At 40.1% G+C, this 22,919-nt stretch overlaps 2 protein-coding genes across 2 annotated transcripts; one reads left to right on the top strand and one right to left on the bottom strand.

Annotated features, from left to right (window-relative positions):
• Positions 3,082-12,880, top strand: SLITRK5 (SLIT and NTRK like family member 5). Its single transcript, XM_018056456.1, has 2 exons — positions 3,082-3,160; positions 6,430-12,880. Exon 2 carries the CDS (start codon positions 6,438-6,440, stop codon positions 9,333-9,335), a length of 2,898 nt encoding a protein of 965 aa, XP_017911945.1. The 5' UTR covers positions 3,082-3,160; positions 6,430-6,437; the 3' UTR covers positions 9,336-12,880.
• On the bottom strand, positions 4,122-5,779 carry LOC102171721. The gene is made up of 3 exons (XM_018056303.1): positions 5,712-5,779; positions 5,422-5,594; positions 4,122-4,944 (listed from the first exon to the last, which is right to left on the bottom strand). The coding sequence occupies exons 1-3, from the start codon at positions 5,777-5,779 to the stop codon at positions 4,436-4,438; spliced, it is 750 nt and encodes a 249-aa protein (XP_017911792.1). The 3' UTR covers positions 4,122-4,435.

The following is a 22,919-nucleotide window of genomic DNA, read 5'->3' as shown; positions in this document are numbered from 1 at the left end:
TCAATCAAAAAATGTCCAATTTGGTATCAATGACCTAAAATCTGGAGAGATGTATTTGATCAGTCATTTAATTTTCTAGTTCCTAAGTGTTATGTAATCATATGATTACATTTGAGTGTTGAGTTGTAGCATGTATACATATCACATGACTATATATTGTTGAATATAGACTAAAACATGTTTGTTCCTCTAGATAAAAAGCTTGCTCAAATTAGATCAGCTACATGATTCATTTATATCTTTTCTAGGCAGTAGTCAACAGTCAAAGCAAACAAAAGTCTACACACTAAAAAACGGGGACTTTTCTTGTTTTTATGATGTTTTCTTTCTCCATTCTTCTGTTCTTGTCTCTTCATGTCACAGTATTTTCTCAAAATTCACTTTCCCGCAGGGAAGCTTACAGAGACACCTAGTGGTAAACTCATGATGGCGTCTCAGGCCATCTTCAATACTGAGTTAATGACAGAAAGTTGTCATTAACTTATCCAACCACAAGAGGTAAACTAGAATACTTTTAGTATCAGTGTTTCTAACAAAATTATAACCTAAGTCAACTGTAAACATGTTAATGCTGCTTAACAGGCTGTATTTTAACTAGGAAAATAAAGTAAAAGAAACACAAAACCAAAAATTAAGCTAAACTTTGATATTAAATGCAATTGTGAAGTTAGGAAAGGAATAGAAGAATGAACTAAAATAACTATGCTTCAGTTACTTTGAGAAGTCTAATAATTACATAAGCCACTGCATACCCACTGAGAACTTCTATAGAGATTATCAACATTGAAAAATATGTCTCTGTGATAGAACTTAACATTTATATTCCAAGTTTCTATCTGTAATTAACATGTAATTTGAAAATTATGACAAATACTTTCACTTTGCAAATATAAAAGCAATTTTATACTTTAAAACAATTTCTACAATGTTTATATCATGTTAGAAGATAATGACTAAATAAACAACACAGCAACAAGCCTGTTTTGGGTGAAGTTTAAGTTGCCTGTTTATATAATGTACCTGTAGCAAGTGACTATCATTCCTAGGCCAAATGGTTTTAAATTTACTAGGAAGTTCTATTACTATAATACTTTACTTTTAATTATCTTATACTATAGATTTCTTCTTTTTTCCATCCCTGGTACCTACCCCCCAATTTAAGCAAAACTAACAAAATCTTTCCAAACCAAGTTTGAATGGTTTTAGTCAAAAAAAAAAAAAAAAAAGGAAAAGAAATTTCAAAATAGACTCAGAAGAAATTTCAAGAAGTATTGCAAAACCTCAGAAGACTATCATACTCACCACCTCTATAAAACTCTTTCTAATTCTACAGAGAGGATGTAGAAAGATATGATACTGGCAACGTGTGTATACATATTTTTCAGAATTAATATTAATTGTATATGTAATCAGGGTATTATAGCCATAATTTTACCCCAAATATGACCAAAAAGGACACGATATCAGTTATGTTTAAGACAACTATAAAAGATGCTACATAATTAATTCCAAAATTAAGTAGGTAAAATACATTTAAGTGATAAAACTACCCAGTTATCAAAAGAACAGACACATGTGTAACAGCCTACACTGAAGCCACTTAGAACAATCAACTCTTCTTCTATGCCTGGGATGGACTACAGCTCTAATATTAGCAACTGTGGAAATGCGCCTTATGAAGGTAAAGACTCCGTTTTGGGGAGGGAGCTGTTTGATTTCATGAAAAGAACCAGGAATACTTACTGTAGAGAAGACGCTAGCAGAGTTTAGCAGGTGACTCTTCAAGAAACTTGCTTTCTATCCTTACTGCATTTATGTAGGGATTTCCAGCTTTTTAGTATACACCAAATAATATTCACAGTCTCTCTGAAAGTCGTTCACATCCCTTGTATCGCCTAGGCATACTTATCAAACGTAATTCTTAAAACAAAAAATAAAAAAGCGCCCTTGTTTGCAGCTAAGGTGGACCACTCCCTCTTCCAGGGTCCTTTACAGGACAAGAGACAGCAGCACGGGCTGTGTGAGTCTAATAAACGCGAAGTGGAAGGCAGACCATCAGCCCAGAGTCGAAATCATCTGTTCCTGACCACCGAGCAGCCTGAAACTGTCGGGGTTATTTCCACTCCTCCCTTTTTCAATCGGAGGGTTGCCTCAGTCCCACGCTCGTGTTACTCACATGGTCCAAGACTCCTCTGTCTCCCACGAAGGTGGCAGTCGGGGCGGTGGGGGGCGGGCGGCGGGGGGGCGGGTAGTGGGGAGGCTCGGGTTGCGCCGCCCGAGCCTGGGGACGCCTTCGCCCTCGGCTGCCATCTATCGGCCGCGGAGCGCCCGCTTCGCCCCGGGCCCATCATGTCTGCTGCAGCTTGGCTCGCACCAGCCGCGCGACAATAAACAAGTGCACCGGACGGGGCCCTGCGCCCACGCCGGAGCAGCTGCCTCAGAGACCCCCGCGAAGCTTACCGCGTGGCCACCTCCTCTACGCCCGGGAGGGAAGACGCGACTTTTCTCTGAGTTTTTGGTTTTGGGTTTTTTTTTTGTTTAAGAGCCGCCGGGCGGCCGGGACACGCCACAGGCTTTGAACAACGCTGTTCCTGCCCTCCCGGTCCCTCAAGGATGTCGGAGATAGAGAATCCCAAATAATGAAGATCGTGCGCCGCATCCAGAGAAGGAATAGAGGAAAAGCCCCTGCAAACACCCGGAGCGACGAAATGGCCAAGAGGATGCGGGAGCCTTCCACCCACTGATCGGGGCCGCGGCGGCGGCGGGCTCGGCGCGGGGACACCGGCGGCGGGATCCCAGTGCGGTGGTCGCCGCGGCGCAGGTGGGGCGGAGGACGGCGCGGGAGCCGCAGCCGCCGCGGGAGCAGCCGAGGGGCCGGTGCCACCTTCGCTCGCCCCCTCTCTACCATGTACAGTGTGCGCTGCAAGAAGAAGGCGGGCGATGCATGCACACCCCTGCGCCCCGCTCCCTCTGGCTCGTCCCCGGGCGTGCGCCACTGACCAGGGGGGAATGTGGTGAAGACGGCGAGGACAGCCCAGGGGGGAGGGGAGGGCCGGCCCGCGCGAACCCAGGCCGGCGGGTGCCAGGGGCCGGAGGCGGCTGGAGGGGGCGGCGGCTGCTGTTAGCTCTGAGAAAGTTGGCCCCTAGGCAGATGGCAACAGTAAGTACCCGCCTGGGGGACGGGGGGCGCCGGTGCAGCGGACGATGCCGGGGACCCCAGGATCGCGCTGTGGCGCGGGCTTGGGAGCGAGTGTGCTAGTGAGCCTGAGTGTGAGCGGATGCGAGCGCTCGGCGAGGCTGACCGTCACGTTGGCTGGGCCGCCCGGGGCCAGGCAGGCAAGCCCGCTCGGCGTCCCCCTCCTCGGGCTCCGCGCCTCCTCCCCCCCGCCCCCACCCCCCGCCGCCCAGCAGCTCTCTCCCCGCCCCGCCCGGCTCCCGGCCCCTACAGCGCGGCGCCTAGACCGCCGGTCCTCCGCCGCCCCCTCCCCCTCCCTTCCCAGCCCGCCGCTCCCGATCGTTTCCCCCCACCACCACCCGCCCCGACTCTCCCCCCACACCCCGCTGCCCGCTCCAACTACCACGGAGAGCTCCGGGGAGAGCCTTTCGGGGAGCCCCGGAACCCTCGGTCGCCACGGCGGCGGCGGCCCGGGGCTGGCGGCGTCCGGGCGCCTCTTTCCTCGCAGCCCGCCGGGATCTCGGTGCTCGCGCCGCCTGGACTCCCGAGCCCTAGTGCATACTCCAAAGAGGCTTTGGGTTTTTGTGTGTGTGTTTTTTTTTTTTTGCAAGGGTGGCTATGATGAGTGGGCCTTGGAGATGTGAGACGGGGTAAGTCGGCCGTTTACTTTGCCGAAGAGGCTCCAGCGTGTGTGTGTGTGTGTCTCTGTATGTGTGTCTGTTTGTGTGGCGGCCGGGTGGCTGTCTTCCCCTCTCCTCCCGCCCCTCCTTCCTCCCCTTTCCCGGCCTTCGCTTTGGGGCGGGGTGGGGGAGGGGGAGCCTCGCGTTCTGGAACTCCGGGGGCTCCTGCCTGGGGGCCGCGGTGGGAGCACCTGCGCCCCGGAGCCGCGGGTCCGGCCTGGGTGCAGGACTTCAGCCCACCCGGCCCCACGCTGCTTCATGCTGAGATGCTTAGGACGACGATCCAGGGTTTAATTCTTTGTGGGCAGGAGGGGGGAAACAGATACAGCTTCCCCGCCCCCGCTCTCCAAAAAAGAAAAAAAAAAAAAAAAAAAAGAAAAGAAAAAATCTGAGACTCTGAGAATGTGCAGCCTCCCCGCGAATTTACATCGGAGGTGCGTTTCCCAGTCAGAAATGTCAGCCTTGCCCGGCTCATTCAACTTTATTTGCTCAAATTTTCGGGCTCCTTTGATAGCAGGGAGGAGGGAATCGGGAGTGGGGTGAGAGGGAAGCTTTTCGACCCTGGCGAGCCAGAACTGAATTAAAGTTGTAAACGCTCAAGTTTAATATTGGCTGGACACGTTTGGTGATGGGCTGTCAGAGCGGGTGGGAGGTGAATGGGGGCGAGAAAGCGCCGGGCAGGAGGGGGAGGGGACCCAGCCCCCGCTGAATGGCTGTGCCGATTTGATCCAGCGGTGAACGGCGATTTCAAGGTAAACGTTTTGCTTTCATAGAGGGTGTCTGTGCCGCTGTTAAGCCAGGAAGTGTTTTGTCGCTGCGTTGGGAGGTCGAGGATACTTGCAAGGTTTAGACACTGTGGGTTCCCATTCGTCTCGACACGTCTGGGTGACCACACGTGAATGATTCGCAGGCACACTTGCACACGTGCGTGCGAATGCAGGGGCTCTTCATAACGCGGGCTGTAGTCGACTCGGGGATCCAGATCATGGTCTTCAGGCTTGAACCCGTGCTTCAGAACCGTCTTGGCTTTAGTTAGGGGTTGCGATTCGATATCAGACTTCGGGGGTGGTGAGGCAGCGCCAAGCAAGGCTGGACAGAGAAAAAAAGGCATTGGTTCCACGAGCCCAGCATTTCTACCGAATGTTCCCTCTCCCCCTCCTTCCCCCAACCAACGCAACACACACTCGCACACACTCGCTCCATTTATGTCCTTTCCTTCTGAGCGCTGCTGTCGACTCGAAGTAGGAAGTCGAAGGATGCCTTTAAAGGGACAAAAAGAAAGCCAGAAAGAAAAGGGAGAGGAGGGTCAGATTGATTCCTTGGGGAGATGAAATTCGGATATTAATTAAAGCACTGACTTGTATCACTTGCTGTCCTCCCTTCTTTTCTCCCTTCTATTTTGCCTCTTCATCAGCCCACGTCCCCTTTCTGAGGGAAGGAGGTGGGGGGTGAAGGGGAGTAAAGCCTTGATAATTAAATACAATAAGCAACTCCAGTGGTGGGGATGTTGGTGAGGTGGTAGCTCAGTCCCAATCTTGCTAATTTGGTAGGGTTGGTTTTGCATACCGTGGCAGAGACGCGGAGACCGAGGTGAGGGAGGCTTTGGCGCTGGTCCTGGGTTTACTTTTAGCTGATTCCGGGTAAGCGGTGGGAACGCCTTCTTTAAACTCCAGGTACCCGGAGCTTGTTCCGGGATTGCGGATGCCTTCGCAGAGTTCTTTGTAATCCATCGCAAAGAACTATTTCAGTGGCTTAAAAATGCGGTTTAGTAGCGTCGCTGACATGATCAATGAGAAGTGGACGCAGGGCGCTCTCGGGGAGGCGCTGCTAAGTGGCACCGTGCATGCAATTAGGACGCTGATGTGCTTAATAGCGTGATAGTGAAGTCCACCATCAAAGCGAAAGCGCTCTCCTTTTTCTCCATGCTCAAAGCTCCCGAAGACAATTGGTCTTAAGAGCTTCTTCTGGGTCCTTTTGATGCCTTATCTCGCATGCTTTTTGCCTCTGTGAAAAGTATTCTTTAGGTTCCCACCCTGGCATTTCCAGCGGTGGTTTTAAAATAGCCCAAGTATTGTGGCTCCTGGGCAAAACTGTGAAAATGGGAGACCTTCACGGTGAACTGTTAACTGAAGAGGTTTTGAAAGAAAAGCAGAGGGACTGGGTATAGGTGAGGGGGCAACCTGGTAAAAATGGTACTTCTTTTCTCTAAAATTTAAATCGTGAATCTGAACTGACAGCCATTTTATGTATATTTATGGATTGGTTTTGAAAGGGGGGGGCAGGCAAGAAATTAAAACGGTACTTTGTCTAACCTGCCCTTGTCTCGTAAGGAGCAGCATGTTCCTGTTGTCATTAGAAAATGAAATCAACTTTTAAATCAAAGTGAATATCAGATTTTAATAAAGTCTAGAGAATGTCCATGTACCTCGGGGTGTGGGGTGTCATTACTCTCCCCTTCTTCTGGATGTCAGAAAAACAGTATTAGGAAGGAAAGAGACTTTCTGATTGATCCCTTAAGTTTTTGTCATATTCTGTTGTTTCCTTTTTTTTTTTTTCCCCCTCTCTCCCTTGCAGGAGATAAAATGCACACGTGCTGCCCCCCAGTAACTTTGGAACAGGATCTTCACAGAAAAATGCAGAGCTGGATGCTGCAGACTCTAGCGTTTGCTCTAACATCTCTCGTCCTTTCGTGTGCAGAAACCATCGATTATTATGGGGAAATCTGTGACAATGCATGTCCTTGTGAGGAAAAGGACGGCATTTTAACTGTGAGCTGTGAAAATCGGGGGATCATCAGCCTTTCAGAAATTAGCCCTCCGCGTTTCCCAATCTACCACCTCTTGTTGTCTGGAAACCTTTTGAGTCGTCTCTATCCCAATGAGTTTGTCAATTACACTGGGGCTTCGATTTTGCATCTGGGGAGCAATGTAATCCAGGACATTGAGACCGGGGCTTTCCACGGGCTGCGGGGTTTAAGGAGATTGCATCTGAACAATAATAAACTGGAACTTCTGCGTGATGATACCTTCCTTGGCTTGGAGAGCCTGGAGTACCTACAGGTCGATTACAATTACATCAGTGTCATTGAACCCAACGCTTTTGGGAAACTGCATTTGTTGCAGGTGCTTATTCTCAATGACAATCTCTTGTCCAGTTTACCCAACAACCTTTTCCGTTTTGTGCCGTTAACGCACTTGGACCTGCGGGGCAACCGGCTGAAACTTCTGCCCTACGTGGGGCTCTTGCAGCATATGGATAAAGTCGTGGAGTTACAACTGGAGGAAAACCCCTGGAATTGCTCCTGTGAGCTGATCTCCCTGAAGGATTGGTTAGACAGCATCTCCTACTCCGCCCTGGTGGGGGATGTGGTTTGTGAGACCCCCTTCCGCTTACACGGCCGGGACTTGGACGAAGTGTCCAAGCAGGAACTCTGCCCAAGGAAACTTATTTCGGACTACGAGATGAGGCCGCAGACGCCTCTGAGCACCACGGGGTACTTACATACCACCCCGGCCTCGGTGAATTCCGTGGCCACTTCTTCCTCTGCTGTTTACAAACCCCCCTTGAAGCCCCCTAAGGGGACTCGCCAACCCAACAAGCCCAGGGTGCGCCCCACCTCTCGGCAGCCCTCCAAGGACCTGGGCTATGGCAACTATGGACCCAGCATCGCCTACCAGACCAAATCTCCGGTGCCTTTGGAGTGTCCCACCGCGTGCACTTGCAACCTGCAAATCTCCGATCTGGGCCTCAACGTCAACTGCCAGGAGCGCAAGATCGAGAGCATCGCAGAGCTGCAGCCCAAGCCCTACAACCCCAAGAAAATGTATCTGACGGAGAACTACATCGCCCTGGTGCGCAGGAGTGACTTCCTGGAGGCCACGGGGCTGGACCTCCTCCACTTGGGCAACAACCGCATCTCCACGATCCAGGACCGCGCCTTCGGGGACCTCACCAACCTGAGGCGCCTCTACCTAAATGGCAACAGGATCGAGCGGCTGAGCCCGGAGCTGTTCTACGGCCTGCAGAGTCTGCAGTATCTCTTCCTCCAATACAACCTCATCCGCGAGATTCAACCTGGGACTTTCGACCCGGTCCCAAACCTCCAGCTGCTATTCCTGAACAACAACCTCCTGCAGACCTTGCCCTCAGGCGTCTTCTCAGGCCTGACTCTCCTGAGGCTCAATCTCAGGAGTAACCACTTCACCTCCTTGCCGGTGAGCGGAGTCCTGGACCAGCTGACGTCACTCATCCAAATCGACCTGCACGACAACCCTTGGGATTGTACCTGCGACGTGGTGGGAATGAAGCTGTGGGTGGAGCAGCTCAAAGCGGGCGTCCTGGTGGACGAGGTCATCTGCAAGTCGCCCAAGAAGTTCGCCGAGACGGATATGCGCTCCATTAAGTCGGAGCTGCTGTGCCCTGACTACTCGGACGTGGTGGTGTCCACGCCCGCGCCCTCGTCCATCCAGGTCCCCGCGAGGACCAGCGCGGTGACCCCTGCCGTGCGTCTGAACGGCACCGGGGCGCCCGCGGGCTTGGGCGCGGGCGGAGGCGCCGCGTCGTCGGTGCCCTTGTCGGTGCTGATCCTCAGCCTGCTGCTGGTTTTCATCATGTCCGTCTTCGTGGCTGCGGGGCTCTTCGTGCTCGTCGTGAAGCGCCGGAAGAAGCACCAGAGCGACCACGCCAGCACCCACAACTCCGACGTGAGCTCCTTCAACATGCAGTACAGCGTGTACGGCGGCGGCGGCGGAGGCGGCGGCGGCGGCGGCGGCAGCGGCGGCGCGGGGGTCCACCCGCACGCGCACGCGCAGCACCGCGCGCCGGCGCTGCCCAAGGTGAAGACGCCCGCGGGCCACGTGTACGAGTACATCCCCCACCCCTTGGGCCACATGTGCAAAAACCCCATCTACCGCTCGCGGGAGGGCAACTCCGTGGAGGATTACAAAGACCTGCACGAGCTCAAGGTCACCTACAGCAGCAGCAACCACCACCTGCAGCAGCCGCCGCCGCCGCCGCAGCCGCAGCCCCCGCCCCCGGTGCAGCTGCAGCCGGCGGGGGAGGACGAGAGGCGGGAAAGCCACCACTTACGGAGCCCCGCCTATAGCGTCAGCACCATCGAGCCCCGGGAGGACCTGCTCTCGCAGGTGCAGGACGCCGATCGCTTTTACAGGGGCATTTTAGAACCGGACAAACACTGCGCCACCACCCCCGCTGGCAACAGCCTCCCGGAATACCCCAAATTCCCGTGCAGCCCCGCTGCTTACACCTTCTCCCCCAACTATGACCTGAGACGCCCCCATCAGTATTTGCACCCGGGGGCGGGGGACAGCAGGCTGAGGGAACCGGTGCTCTACAGCCCCCCCAGTGCTGTCTTTGTAGAACCCAACCGGAACGAGTATCTGGAGCTAAAAGCTAAACTAAACGTTGAGCCGGACTACCTCGAAGTGCTGGAAAAACAGACCACCTTTAGCCAGTTCTAAAAGGCAAAGAAACTCCCTTGGAGCTCTTGCATTTCAAACAAACAAGCGAGCAGACACACACACCGTGAACCCCATTAGATTCATTGTGTTGTTTCAACGTTTAGGGTGAAGTGCCTTGGCACGAGATTCTCAGCTACGGCGGAAGATACTGAAAGGGTGTGCAATTTCCTTTTAATATCACACGCGGGGAAACGTTTGTGTACACTGGGCACATCACTTTCTCTTCTTGCGTGTGGGGGAGGCGAGGAGAAGGGCTTTATGGAGGGCAGTTTGCTTCGCGGGTGACTTCTTAAAGGTCATAGTCATTTTTGTAGTGGTTGGAAGTGTTGAGAATGGTGGAAGGTGACAGCGCAGAGTCTCCTCTTCCTCTTTTACTCTTTTCCCCTTCCCCTTCTCCCCCTTTGAGCCATGGGTGGGTCTAGATGGCTTTTGTGGAGAGATTAGCACACCCCCCAACTTTAATAGAAAGTTTGTTTTTTCTTTCTCTCTCTTTTCCCCGTCCCCATTCTCTCTCTCTTTCTTCTCTGCTTCCTCTCTTTCTCTGCCTCCCTGCCTCCCTCCTCCTCATTACTTTCCTTTCTTTTTAAAGGATGTGTTTGTATGCATTCTGGACATTTGAATTAAAAGATCAAAAGTATTGTGATCTTGAAAAGATCACCATAGATGTGGACAAATCATTAAAATTACAGAGCTATATGATCCATAATTGATTAGTCAAAATAACTTATTGATGAAATATACGAATATTTTATTGTAGCACCTATTTTTATATGCACATTTAGCATTTCTCTTTCCTTCACTATTTAGCCTATGATTTTCACAGAGGTGTCGCACTAGATCAGGAGCTGTATTTCCCAAACTGAAGTGATATCAGGAAGGCATTTAAAACCTTATTAAAAATATGAACTTACATCTTAAAAGTCAATGGAACCCACCCAATTGGATCTGTAATTAAAAAAAAATCGTATCCCAATGTATAAAAGAAAAATATTTAGGGCAATTAATTGGGCCATTCCAGTGAGAATCATGTGCAAGTTTCTGGTTTTATTAGAGAAGATTTAAAAGTATTTTTATTAGTCAACCAAAATGATGTATTGATTTGACTACTATTGTAGCCGATTTTTGATTGTTTAACCAAACCCAGTTGCATTTGTACAGATCCACGTGTGCTGGCACCTCAGAAGACCAAATGATGGACTGTACAAATCTCTATACAATGTCTTTATCCCTCTGGGCAGCAAGCAATGATGATAACCACAAACAGGATCTCTGTAAGATGGGGCTACTGTTGTTACAGTCTCATGTATCCCAGCACATGTAATTTTTTAAATAGTTTCTGAATAAACACTTGATAACTATGTCAAATATGAGGGACTGAAGTAATGATTACTTAAGTGCAAAGAAATAGCTGTGTGATTTAATGAATCGCCATTATTAATTTAAGACAGTAGCAAACTTCTATTCCTAAAATGTTCCCCTGTCCCCTAATGATCAAATTTATATAATTGCACCTTTGTTGGTTCAGGGAAGTATGGTTATCTAAATGTGTAATTTAATGTGCTCATTCATGAAATTTCAACTTTACTCCTTTTCCTTACTGAAGTATCCATCTAACATGCGGAGCATGGTAAGTAATGTACTGCATATTGATTTTGTATTTTGTCATATCAGTATTATTTATTTGGTCTACAATCTTGCATAGTTTACCTTGTGTAAAGCTACCTGCAACAACTGTGATGGGTACTTTTATCTCCAGTTGATCTATATCCTAAATGTCAAAATGTTGGTGAGTATAAACTGTTCATGTCTGAGTAAGGTTTGCAAGTGAATTAGATTATATTCAAGGGTAGGGAATATTTGGATTAATCTGAACCTTAAAGAGCCACATGCTTCATTGGTGTTTGGTACATGTCCGCATAATCTCACCTGCAATGTGTACAATGTCAAGGGCTGTTCATGAACTTTGTTTAAGGAACATTTTCTGTGGCATTCTGCCACAAAGAGGCAGCATTCACCCATGAGTAAATTGACAGTAACTACTTGAATTCAGATTGAACAGGTGGTAACAGTTTCCCTAAGGAGTTAAAAAAATAAATAGTAATACTACTTTGGCCAAGAGAAGTAAACTATCCCAGTTCTGTGCAAGTTTTCCCTTCCAAAATTTTTTTTTCAGAGGGGAAGTAATAAACAATGTCATGCTATCATCATGGAAACAATGTATCTCTTACTCTCCATCTACCTCTTCCATGTTAGATCCAGGATTAGAAGATAAATATATTAGTATTTGCCTTCACAATTGGGGTTGCTGTTAACTGTCTTCACAGAGGGAGTTATTTTTCTTTAAAATTGCTTTCACAATATTATCGTATGTAGATATGGCAGTGTTGTACAAATTATAAAATATTAAGGCAAAGTAGAATCCTCCATGTAACTAAGTTTTATTTCTTAATTGATGTACAAAAACTAAGAGGCGACAATTACATGAAGTAAAAAAATGTAGGTCTGGACAATAGAAGTAGCTTCCAGAAAGTTTGTGGATGTATTTCTCAAAGATTTACAAAGAATATTATTGTTTTCAAACCAGCACTATTTCATATAATCTTGTCGCTGTAGGTGGTTCATTTCTACCTCTACTCTTCGTAAGGTATCCAGCATTTTTTTAATCTCAAAAGAAAAAACCAATTATATAATTTATAGAAAGTTATTTCTAATTTTTAAATTATACTCTTCCCATGTGTATGAAGAGGACAAAAGGAAACTTATCCTTGCCCTAATAAACTTGAAATTTTAGCATAGAAAATCATGAAACTGTATAGAATTTAAAATGAATTATTTTCTCCTTCCACATGATTTCCTGCCAAACATTGACATATACAACAGAACATAATTTGTGTGGTTTTGAATATCTGAATTTTGGGTTTTCAGGTATACTGAGTAAATAATTAAATTAGGTATATCAGTGGTATATGATTGGATTAAGGAGCCCAGGAAATTCTTTCTATAGAATTTTGGAGAACATATGTAATGTTTCAGACATCAATTAAAATTTGAATGCAAACTAAGCTTATTCTTTGTGCTTGTTCAATTTGATATGTTGCATAATCTCATACAAATATATCTCCCGGTAGAAATTACAAAATCTTACTTTTATCTATATATATATGATTATAGTGTAGATACTTAAATTATCTCAGAGAAATATATTTCATGTAAATGTAGATAATTTGTATGCTAATATTCAAAATGCTTTGCAGCTAAACTAATGATTGCAGTTATGAATCAATTCATAACAATTTTAGCATCATACTCAGAACATGTCTTTTGTTTAGGCAACATTATCACCTCTATGTATGTGGAGTGGAAATTTTTGATAAATGTCCTGGATATCCATCTCTGCCCCTCACCACTGTTCCGTCAACCTTGATGGGAGAATCCAGCTAGTATGTAATGAAGAACCCACACAAAATGTGAAAAAGGTCAGAATTTAAGAAAAGTTTAGAATTTAAGAATTTAATCTAAGATGTCAGTTTCTTGCTCTGTATCACTAATCCTATTCTCATGACTCAGCAAAGTATTCAAATTACATATATATATATATATATATTTTTTTTTTTTTCTGGGCTCTCTTACCTTTTTTTTCCCCTTATGTCTCACCCTTCCCTCCATCCTTCTCTCTCCTTATCCTTTTCTCATTTTTCAATAGGGCAAGGGAACAGTGAGAATAATTCAGTCTTTGTTTGAAATGACAAAAACTAGCTACTTAATTTCAAGAAGTTAATAGGCTGTTCCCAACTTCACATAATTCCAAATTAATGAAAGTAAAGCAGAACACAAATATGCTTCCAATTCATTTGGAAAAATATTTCTGTTGCACTTTCAGATGGCCCCAAATTAAGATATTTGCAAAAGTGGTAAAATATTTCTTATAACTCATTTTAAGAATAAATTTTACACTGAGAAAGAAGAACTAAAAACAAAAAAGGTGGCAATTTAAACTCGAATGTAGGAGCATTTAATGTATTAATTTTCAAAGGAAATAAAATGTGAAAGTAATAATTTTAACTGATATTAAATCAGCTGTTTATGCATAATGCTCTTCATAACCATTGAAGTTCTCTACTATTTTACAAATACAAATATATGAGAATAAAATTAAAATAATCATCTAACATCTAAATCCAAAGAACTTTATGTCAGTTAATATTGCATTTGACAACTGACCATTAGACTTTAATTCAATTTAATGACTATCTATATCTGTATTTCTGTTAGTATATGTAGCATGTATATAGCAGACAAAAAATGTATTATCAAAGAAAGCATTCCATACCCAATTTTTATTTCAATATTTTAATTATTTCAAATTATACTTTTGTGTTTTACACTTTAGGCATGTTTGATGGGGGAAAAATATATGCAATATAATTTGAATGTGATAATAATATACTCTTTTCTTCCTCTGTGGCAGGGGTCAAACATTTCTAGCGTTATGCCAGTATCACAAAATGAGTATTTTTTTTTAAGAGCAACATTTAAACTTAAGTTTGAGTGATTTAGATTATTTCTTATAAAAAGAACTTTTGAAGATCGAAACATAAATACTTCAGAGAGAACTGATGTAATGCAAATATGAAATAATTTGACTTTTTCACTTTCTATCTACTGTCAAAATAAAAATATAATGATATATTGCATAATACTAAGCATATTAGGTTCATTTTTATTAGATACTAAGAAAGCCATTTATAGAAGAAAAGTAATATCCATAAAGATATTTTGAATGGAAGTCTTCCAATGAGTTTTTTTCTTTTTTTAAATTTGGTATCTTATCAGTGAACATGAAGGAAATTGTATATTTCTGCCATTAAATAAACATTCATTCTTCAAAATTACATATGTTTCTAAAAGTGGAAAATATGAAACAATGTTTTCATGAGTGAATTTTTTTAGGTTAACATATATAGTAATGGACTTATGGCTTTTTTCAAATGGAAAGCTCACAGCATCGAGGCTGAACTTCAACAAACTTATTTGAAGATCATTACATTCTAAGACATATTTCCAATATATCATGGTGTAAATTCAATTCAAATTTTTGATATTTTAGTACTGAATCATATACATGCTAGTGGTAGATTTTGGTTACATTTTAGTATTCTGGAATATGCATATTTTAGATTTTCTTACAAATTAATATCTACCACCAGTAATAATTTCTAATGTTTCCAGCTAACATACTTTTAAGAATCTGATTGTATAGTTCATTAAAAACAATTTAATATTGAAAGTAAAATAACCATATTTTCAATTTGTAATTAAATGCATATGCATTTAAATAAAACATGAAGGGTGGCAGTAACCCCACGTTAATTTTTTTTCAGTCATGAATGCTTTCACCTTTATTTTGCTTGATGTTAATTGATTAAAAAAATTATTTGTCAGGTACTATTATAGAGACTTTACCAGCATGTTTTATCCACGAGAGGTTCATCAAGCTGTTGTAGGCTAAAATTTCAAATAGCAAGTGTAAAAATTGATATGTAAAGAATACCTGGCTAATAAATATATTTGCCTGTATGATAATCTATTTAAATTATCCGTATAAAATCGTGTCTTTTACCATTATAATATTTTTGCTATGTTTAAGTCCAAAGTCAAAAGGAATATTTCACTTCTGAAAATCCTAATAATGGGAAAGTTACAGCTATCAAATTTATCTAAATCCTGAGTTTTAATACTGACTTTAAATCTCCAATCCCCAGAATAAAGTTTATACTGCTTGTTTTTCTTTGTTACTGAACTCTGCCTTCTCAAAAGTTCCCTAAAGATATGTAAATGCTGATAATGTATGTCTTTTATGTTTTGCTTTTTGATTAACATTTGAAAGTGAAAATGAAAGTAGAAGTGTGTGTTGCACAGTGGTATCAGACTGTTTGCAACCCCATGGACTGTAGCCTGCCAGGCACCTCTGTCCATGGAATTCTCCAAAAGACTCCTGAAGTGGGTTGCCATTCTCTTCTCCAGGGGATCTTCCCAACCAAGGGATTGAACCCAGGTCTATTGCATAGGAGGCAGACTCTACCGTCTGAGCCACATATTTACGAACTAACGCTTGTTAAATTATAAATTAAATTTGGTTTCATCCAAACTGTGTCCTGAATTTTATAATTATCCTCAAATTTTTACAGCTAGTGAATAGTATATTTACATAAGTGGCTCCAAATGTGAACATTTTGATTCAGAAATTACTCATGTATGTCAGAGAATATTTAAAATCATTCACCATACTGCCATTTAAACTTATTTAATCAGAACAATGATATTTTTTTACCCAGTTAAGATTTAAAAGCCCTAAGTCTTAGATGAAAATTTAGTATCTCATTAGAAATGTTAACAGAAAAAAAAATGTAAAAGATAAATACTGAGTATTGGGATATCTTCTCCTAAGCTAACAAAATTGTACATACAATAAACCATTATTGTGTGTTTATGTAAAAGTATATATTTTATTAAATTTCTTGTTTCACATGCTTTGAAAAATTTTGACTTTCTACAATGAACCCTGTCTTTATTTAAGAGTTTATCTCATTGAAAATTTTTTTCTTTTGTTTTGTATAGGATGTGATCTTATTGTCCCATATGGCTTTGACCTACACCTTTATTTAAAAACTCTGTGCCCATTTTCAAAGGTACTGAAAAGTCTCTATTATTATGTTTAATTCTTGCAACTCAAATCATTTCATTCTTCCCCAAAAGAAAAATTGAAAAGAAGTTGATATATTTCTATTTGCTAACTTAACATGAATTTTGAAGTCCAATTAATGATTATCGAAAATCATTCCAAATAAGCAATCTAAGTGTTGTGTAAACATAAAAAGTGAGTGTGAAGTTGTGGATTTAAATTGTCATTATGGAACTGTTGCTCATTAATAATCTTAAATATACAGCATCTATATATAAAGTGAAAACATCTTTGAATGTAACCAAGATGCCACTATTGTGTACTTAGTAACACTAAAGCATACAGGTCAAAGCCTGAAAAATCAGTTTTATTTGATCAAAGCAACTTTATTCCATTTAGAAAAAATAAATTTGAATTTGAATGCATTTAGGCAAGAAAGCAGCCTCTGTATTACCTTTGCTTAGCAACTTCATATAATTTAGTAGTATCTGCTGAGATGCAAGAGCATTTCAACTTTCAGCCATGTTTAAATTAACTTTGTTTTTTCAGTGTTAAAATTTATGTATCAACGATTTTTAGGCTTTGTTCTCTAGGAGCTCTAAGTTGTTAATTCTTTATATATAATATATGAAGTAGCAGATTCTTTGTAGGCTTATAAAGAAATCTAGATTAAATAAAGGAAAAATAAGAGTGAATAAATTTACAACCAGATGGAGCCAGTTTACTGTACATGAATGGTCTATTAAAAATGTAAATGTGTTAAAGATTTACAGTGACTTGGAGTCTCCAAGAGCTATTTTTGTAAACTATCCCTGGACTTTTGAAGGAGAGCAGTAGTCACTTTAAAAGTATGTTCTTACAGAGGGAATATTATAATTGCAGCTCAAAACAAAAGATTTTTCCAAATAACTAACTGCTCATGTACTTGAAAACACTGTAAAAGGTCAATTCAGTAAAAATATGTCAACATCAAATATTATGAGAATCACTTCCAGGGAGGAAAATACAACTTGGAAAATCTGATCCAACAGATTTAGGACCAAAAAAAGAGGGAGAAAGAATTTCCAAGGCTATGTTTTCAATGTTCTAGGGCAAAATGATGAGTAGAGGAAAGATATTTTTGGTATTACATGACTGTGCTACTGATAAATTATCTGTGAATTGGTATATATGTCTAGAGGAAGTAAACGATAATATAACAAGATTCCCAAGCTCTCCAAATGTTTGTTTTCGTTCAAGATTTATGTTCACTTTTTAAGCCTAAACTGACATATTTTGTAAAGAAAATTTGGATTTCATCTTTTAAAATTATTTTTCTAACAAAATGTGAATTAGATTTACTATACAAATACACTGTCAGTTGGATTTTTATTTTTACTTTTGATTTGGTTTATTGATCATGTAAACTTAACATTTTCCTTTATTGAAAGCTAACGAACTGTGCCTGAAATAACAAAATGATAGGTGCATATTATTTGCTGCTATTTTATACCAAATGGTAATCATTGGCAAGGAAGCAGAGGATGATATTAAAATTCTAAATTTATGTTCCATTTCCTATTAAAGATAGCATGTCCTTTTGTAACTTTCTTTGAGTCTGCTCATTTTCAATTTGTGAAAAATAATACAATGCACTTGGTTTATGAAGAGCTCAAAAAACTTAGATTTCTTCTTTTTCTGCTGCATGTATGTAAACTGTTTTCTCTCTCTCTTTATATGTAGGTATGTATATATATTAGTTTGGAAAGTGTTTTTCAATTTCTCCATAACGGTTTACAAAATCAATAGTCACTTGTAGATACTTTACAGTAAATTTAAAGGTACAATTTCTCTGAAAAGTAAAGAACTTAATGTAGTCTTATTGACTTTATTACATATCCTTACTCACAGACTATTGAACTTTCAGTGTATTTCAAAAATATATGATCAGCATTTATCTCTCAAAAAATTGAATGTTGTTTATAATTTTATTATGTTTGATTGTTTTGTTTCCATTTAACATATATTCAATGCGTGAGATAGTTCCATTATTTTTTTAATTCAAACATTCTTGGGAATACTTTTTTATCAGATAAGATTCCACAATAAATGTCAAAGCTATATCAACTATCTGTAACATATATAATATTTAAGGCTCCTTCACTTAAGTTTTTTGCAGAGTTAACTACAAAAGGTAGAATAAATATATGACATATCATTCATCATTTTAATATAGCATTTACATACAGCAGCTACTCTCCTATATAATGATTAGTAGTATACATAGTATTGAATTCCTTTTATCTGTTCTGGTATACATTTATTTGTTAATTCATTAATAAAATTACTTTCTCAATATTTTCAAATATCATTATAGTAACTATTTACTAGTTTCAGTGACAATGTGTGTTCCTCTTCAGATGCTTAAAGCAATCTTTATAGATTGTCATAAACAGCTCTAATGGTTAGAATTAAAATGGTAACAATGACAAATCAACAATAAACATAATTATAAACCATTGCCTTCTCTAATAAGAAGAGAATGGAAACTCAAGCACATTAAAATAATATTCTGAAAGATATTGGAAATATAGAAAGCTGACTTTCGTACCTAATAAAAAGATCATACTAATATCCTCTTGCAGTATTTATATTCTATACAGATATTATATTCAGTGCAACAAATAATTTATTAATCCATGATTAATCCATTATTTTTCCCTCTAATTAACTTGCTGAAATTCATCTAAAAAAAGGGAGAGTAGGAAAAAGAGATATTTATGATAGTGACTATATCTATTACCAGATCCTAGGAAAATACCATGGAATTGGTAGGCACTCCTCAAATGAATTCACATATTTATAGATGTCTACAGACTAAGGTGAATTATGTGAAAACTATTAAGATTCTACAGTTGCCTGTCACAGTACCACGTGCCTAGCCATAAACTTCAGGGATGGCTAAATACCAATTAGGATATTATGTGATCATTTAGTAATTTGGCATGCAAATTTATAATAGAGAACCACTTGGAATGTTACTTCGTTGTTGCTTAGTTGCTAAATTGTGTCTGACTCTTTTGTGACCCCGTAGATTACAGTCCGATAGGCTCCTCGGTCCATGGGATTTCTCAGGGAAGAATACTGGAGTGAATTGCCATTTCCTTCTCCAGGGGATCTTCTTGACCCAGAGATTGAATCCGCATCTCTTGCACTACAGGCAGATTCTTTACCACTGAGCCACTGGGGATGTTACTAGTGAATTTTAAATATATTTATAATAAACAAGGGAAATAATTTTCCAAATAGCTCCACTTTTCGTTCACTTTCCTAAAAAAGTTTCAGATGATTACAGAAACAGTAAAATGAAACTTGAGCACTAAGACATAAAAATATCAATTTTTAATTATCAGTTTTGCTTTGCTGGTATACTTGATTAATTTTTATTAAATAATTAAGGGAAGTAGTGATTGCTGTTTTGCTCTTACATTACTGTTCAGAGTCTGCCTTAATGGAGATACTGATGAAATTTTCAGGCATTTCACAGATATGCTTCTGGTGTTTTAAGCCTGATGAGGTGTTTATCTATTTAGAAACCTTTTCTGGGCACTATGTGCTTTCCCTTGGGTGTGAGAAAATCAGTTCATCCTTTTAATGAGAATGTTTCCTCCAGGGAAAAAGTAATCCAGAAGGAATAATACATTCCTCAGGGCTGTTTCTGACACAGGGACATGCTTTTCTCTGGAGCTGACTGCATGTATATTTCAGTGGGAGATTTTTAATATTTTAAATACCATTGCATTTAGTCATAAGGCACCGTGACTATAGGATACAGTATTTTTGCAACATATATAGACATTTTTCTAAGCTCTTTTATACATCAATTATAATTCAGGAAATGTGTAATCTTAAAAATTGACTTATTTTCATATTTGAAGTATAATAAAATAGATCATTATTAATATATACTTTACATATTTTGTTAAAGTTAGAGACAGCAAAAGGTTTGAAATGAAATGGCTTTAGAATTGCCCTTCTGGACCCCAAACAGCACAATTTCATAAGTCTTTAAGCTCTTTTGATTCCAAAACATAAATTCTTTCTCTCCAAATAAACTTCATTTTAACCTTGACGAACGTTTGGATGATGAAGTATCTACTTCTCATGGTGTCTTAGAACATTTTGGAGCAATCATGCCTTGAGAATGTGAAGCTGTTTGACTTTATAGCCACATGTATAATTCTTCATCATTAAATGTAGTATTAATATATTTCAAAATTGTGTTCAGTCACTACTTTTACTCATTAAAGAATATTGGAATACAATTACATAACTTGGTGGATTTTAAATACTAAGCAAAGTTTTCTTTAACAAACACAATTTTCTTTCTAAATTAAGAACCAATTAGGTATTAAATGTATAATATTAATACATCAATATATGTTGATATTGTGCTTTTGTTTGTAAAAGATGCATTTTCATAGCCAACAACTATAGTAAGTAAATGTTTGATTCAAAAGACATACCAACTATCAAAACATTTCAATGACAATCTGATGATAAATAGGAAAAATGCACTTCATTTTAAGAATACCAACCTAATATGGAATAATGAGGAATAACACATAAGAAAGCACTTTTTATAAATATCTAATATAATCAAAGTTAGATTTTGGCAGGGAATGGGGGAGATCTTTTCCTCCTGCTATTTTCTTTTTTTTTTTTTTTCTTACACTCAAATCAATTTCCTGTTGTCAATATTCATTACAATTGTTTAATTTTAGATACTATTTATGATTTAAAAATAAAATTATAATTGTTATTTAAAATAAAAGTAATAGGCTGACCTAATTCATAATTAAATTTTATATCGCTGTTTGTTTGTTGGGCTTCCCCGGTGGCTCAGCTAGTAAAGAATACGTCTACAATGAGGGAGACCTGGGTTCGATCCCTGGGTTGTAAAGATCCCCTGGAAAAGAAAAAGGCTACCCAATTCAGTATTCTGGCCTAGAGAATTCCATGGACTGTATAGTCCATGGGGTGGCAAATAGTCAAACATGACTGAGCAACTTACACTTCACTTCATTTGTTTGTTATTTGTTTCAAATGATTTTGCTAAATTAATTAAGGTCAGTTGTTTTTGAAATGAGTTTCATTGAAACCTATTATATGCCTTGGATATTAAAGCCATTTTATCATATGCTACCGCTGCTGCTAAGTCGCTTCAGTCGTGTCCGACTCGGTGCGACCCCATAGACGGCAGCCCACCAGGCCCTGCCGTCCCTGGGATTCTCCAGGCTAGAACACTGGAGTGGATTGCCGTTTCCTTCTCCAATGCATGAAAATAAAAGTGAAAGTGAAGTCGCTCAGTGGTGTCTGACTCTTAGCGATCCCGTGGACTACAGCCTACCAGGCTCCTCCGTCCATGGGGTTTTCCAGGCAAGAGTAATGGAGTGGGGTGCCATCGCCTTCTCCTATCATATGCTAGAACACATTAAATACTTTAGAACAGAAAAATGAAAGATATTCAATAATTTGAATCTTTTTGTAAATATGAACTGATTCTATAAACAATACTGAGGTGCAGATTTCTGTTTACCTATTGAATATTGGTATTTATAGGCATGATATAAATGCTGTCTAATAGTTTGAATTAATTTTCATTTGTTGAACTGGATAAAAAGTAACATCTAGACAACTAAGTGAGAAAATTTAAGGTCTTCATACTGAACTGATATCATGATATATCACATGCACATTTTTGTAAATAACTTTAAAAATGCAAATCATACTTACTTGCAGAAATTGAATATGTGTATTAAAGTTAAACAATGTAGATTTTTATTCAAATTTTATACAGTAAATTTCTATTTGCAAATATTTTAAAAATAAAATTACATTAAAACTTAGTATATAAATGTGCAGTGAATAATACTAAAAGCAAAGTATTTACAGTGCCAAAGAATGAAGAAAAGCATTTTCAAAAATAATTGGAACAAATATGTTTATGTGGCAAATTAAGCAGTAACCTAAGTCTGATCTCGAGGTATTTTGCATGGTGCTTCAATTAGTAGTATGTCTTTTCACATACTTTGTATTCATTTATTTTAATTAATTACAATATCTGACATACATGCTAAAGATAACCTCTTTAAAAACATTATTTCAAAATTGCAAATAAGATATGAGACGATTATTTATGCATATGCTGCACCACAGTTCTGACAAACCTGTAAATATCACAATGGAACAGTGTTTGATTTATTAATAATTTTGCCCCAACTTATTTTACTTACTACTAGTAATGATTCCTTTCTATTTGAAAATGATTATGTGAAACAAAAAATTGCTTATGCAGCTGGAATGGTACTGCTGCTGCTGCTGCTAAGTCGCTTCAGTCATGTCCGACTCTGTGCAACCCCATAGACGGCAGCCCACCAGGCTCCCCCATCCCTGGGATTCTCCAGGCAAGAACACTGGAGTGGGTTGCCATTTCCTTCTCCAATGCATGAAGGTGAGAAGTGAAAGTGAAGTCGCTCAGCCGTGTCCAACTCTTCGTCGACCCCATGGACTGTAGCCTACCAGGCTCCTCTATCCATGGGATTTTTCAAGCAAGAGTACTGGAGTGGGGTGCCATTGCCTTCTCTGGCAATGAAGCAAAAAAATAAAAATGCCATTATAATAAAATGAAGAAAATTTTTAGAAAATAAATCTTAGGTTTTAAAAGTCCTGAATTTATATCTATCAGGTAGTAAATAAATACATACATAAATATGATAATCAGAAGAATTTTGGATAAATACTTGTAAGCTTAATTCCATTACACCATAATCTGTTGCAATATTTCTATTAGATTCATATAAAAATATTAAAGATTCTAGATTCAATTCTATTGAATGTAATTTTCTTTGAAAGAATCATAC

This window comes from Capra hircus, chromosome 12 (genome assembly GCF_001704415.2).
Source record: "Capra hircus breed San Clemente chromosome 12, ASM170441v1, whole genome shotgun sequence".
Taxonomy (NCBI): Eukaryota; Metazoa; Chordata; class Mammalia; order Artiodactyla; family Bovidae; genus Capra; species Capra hircus.
Note: the sequence above shows the minus strand (reverse complement) of the source record. Positions and strands in the feature narration are given on the sequence as shown.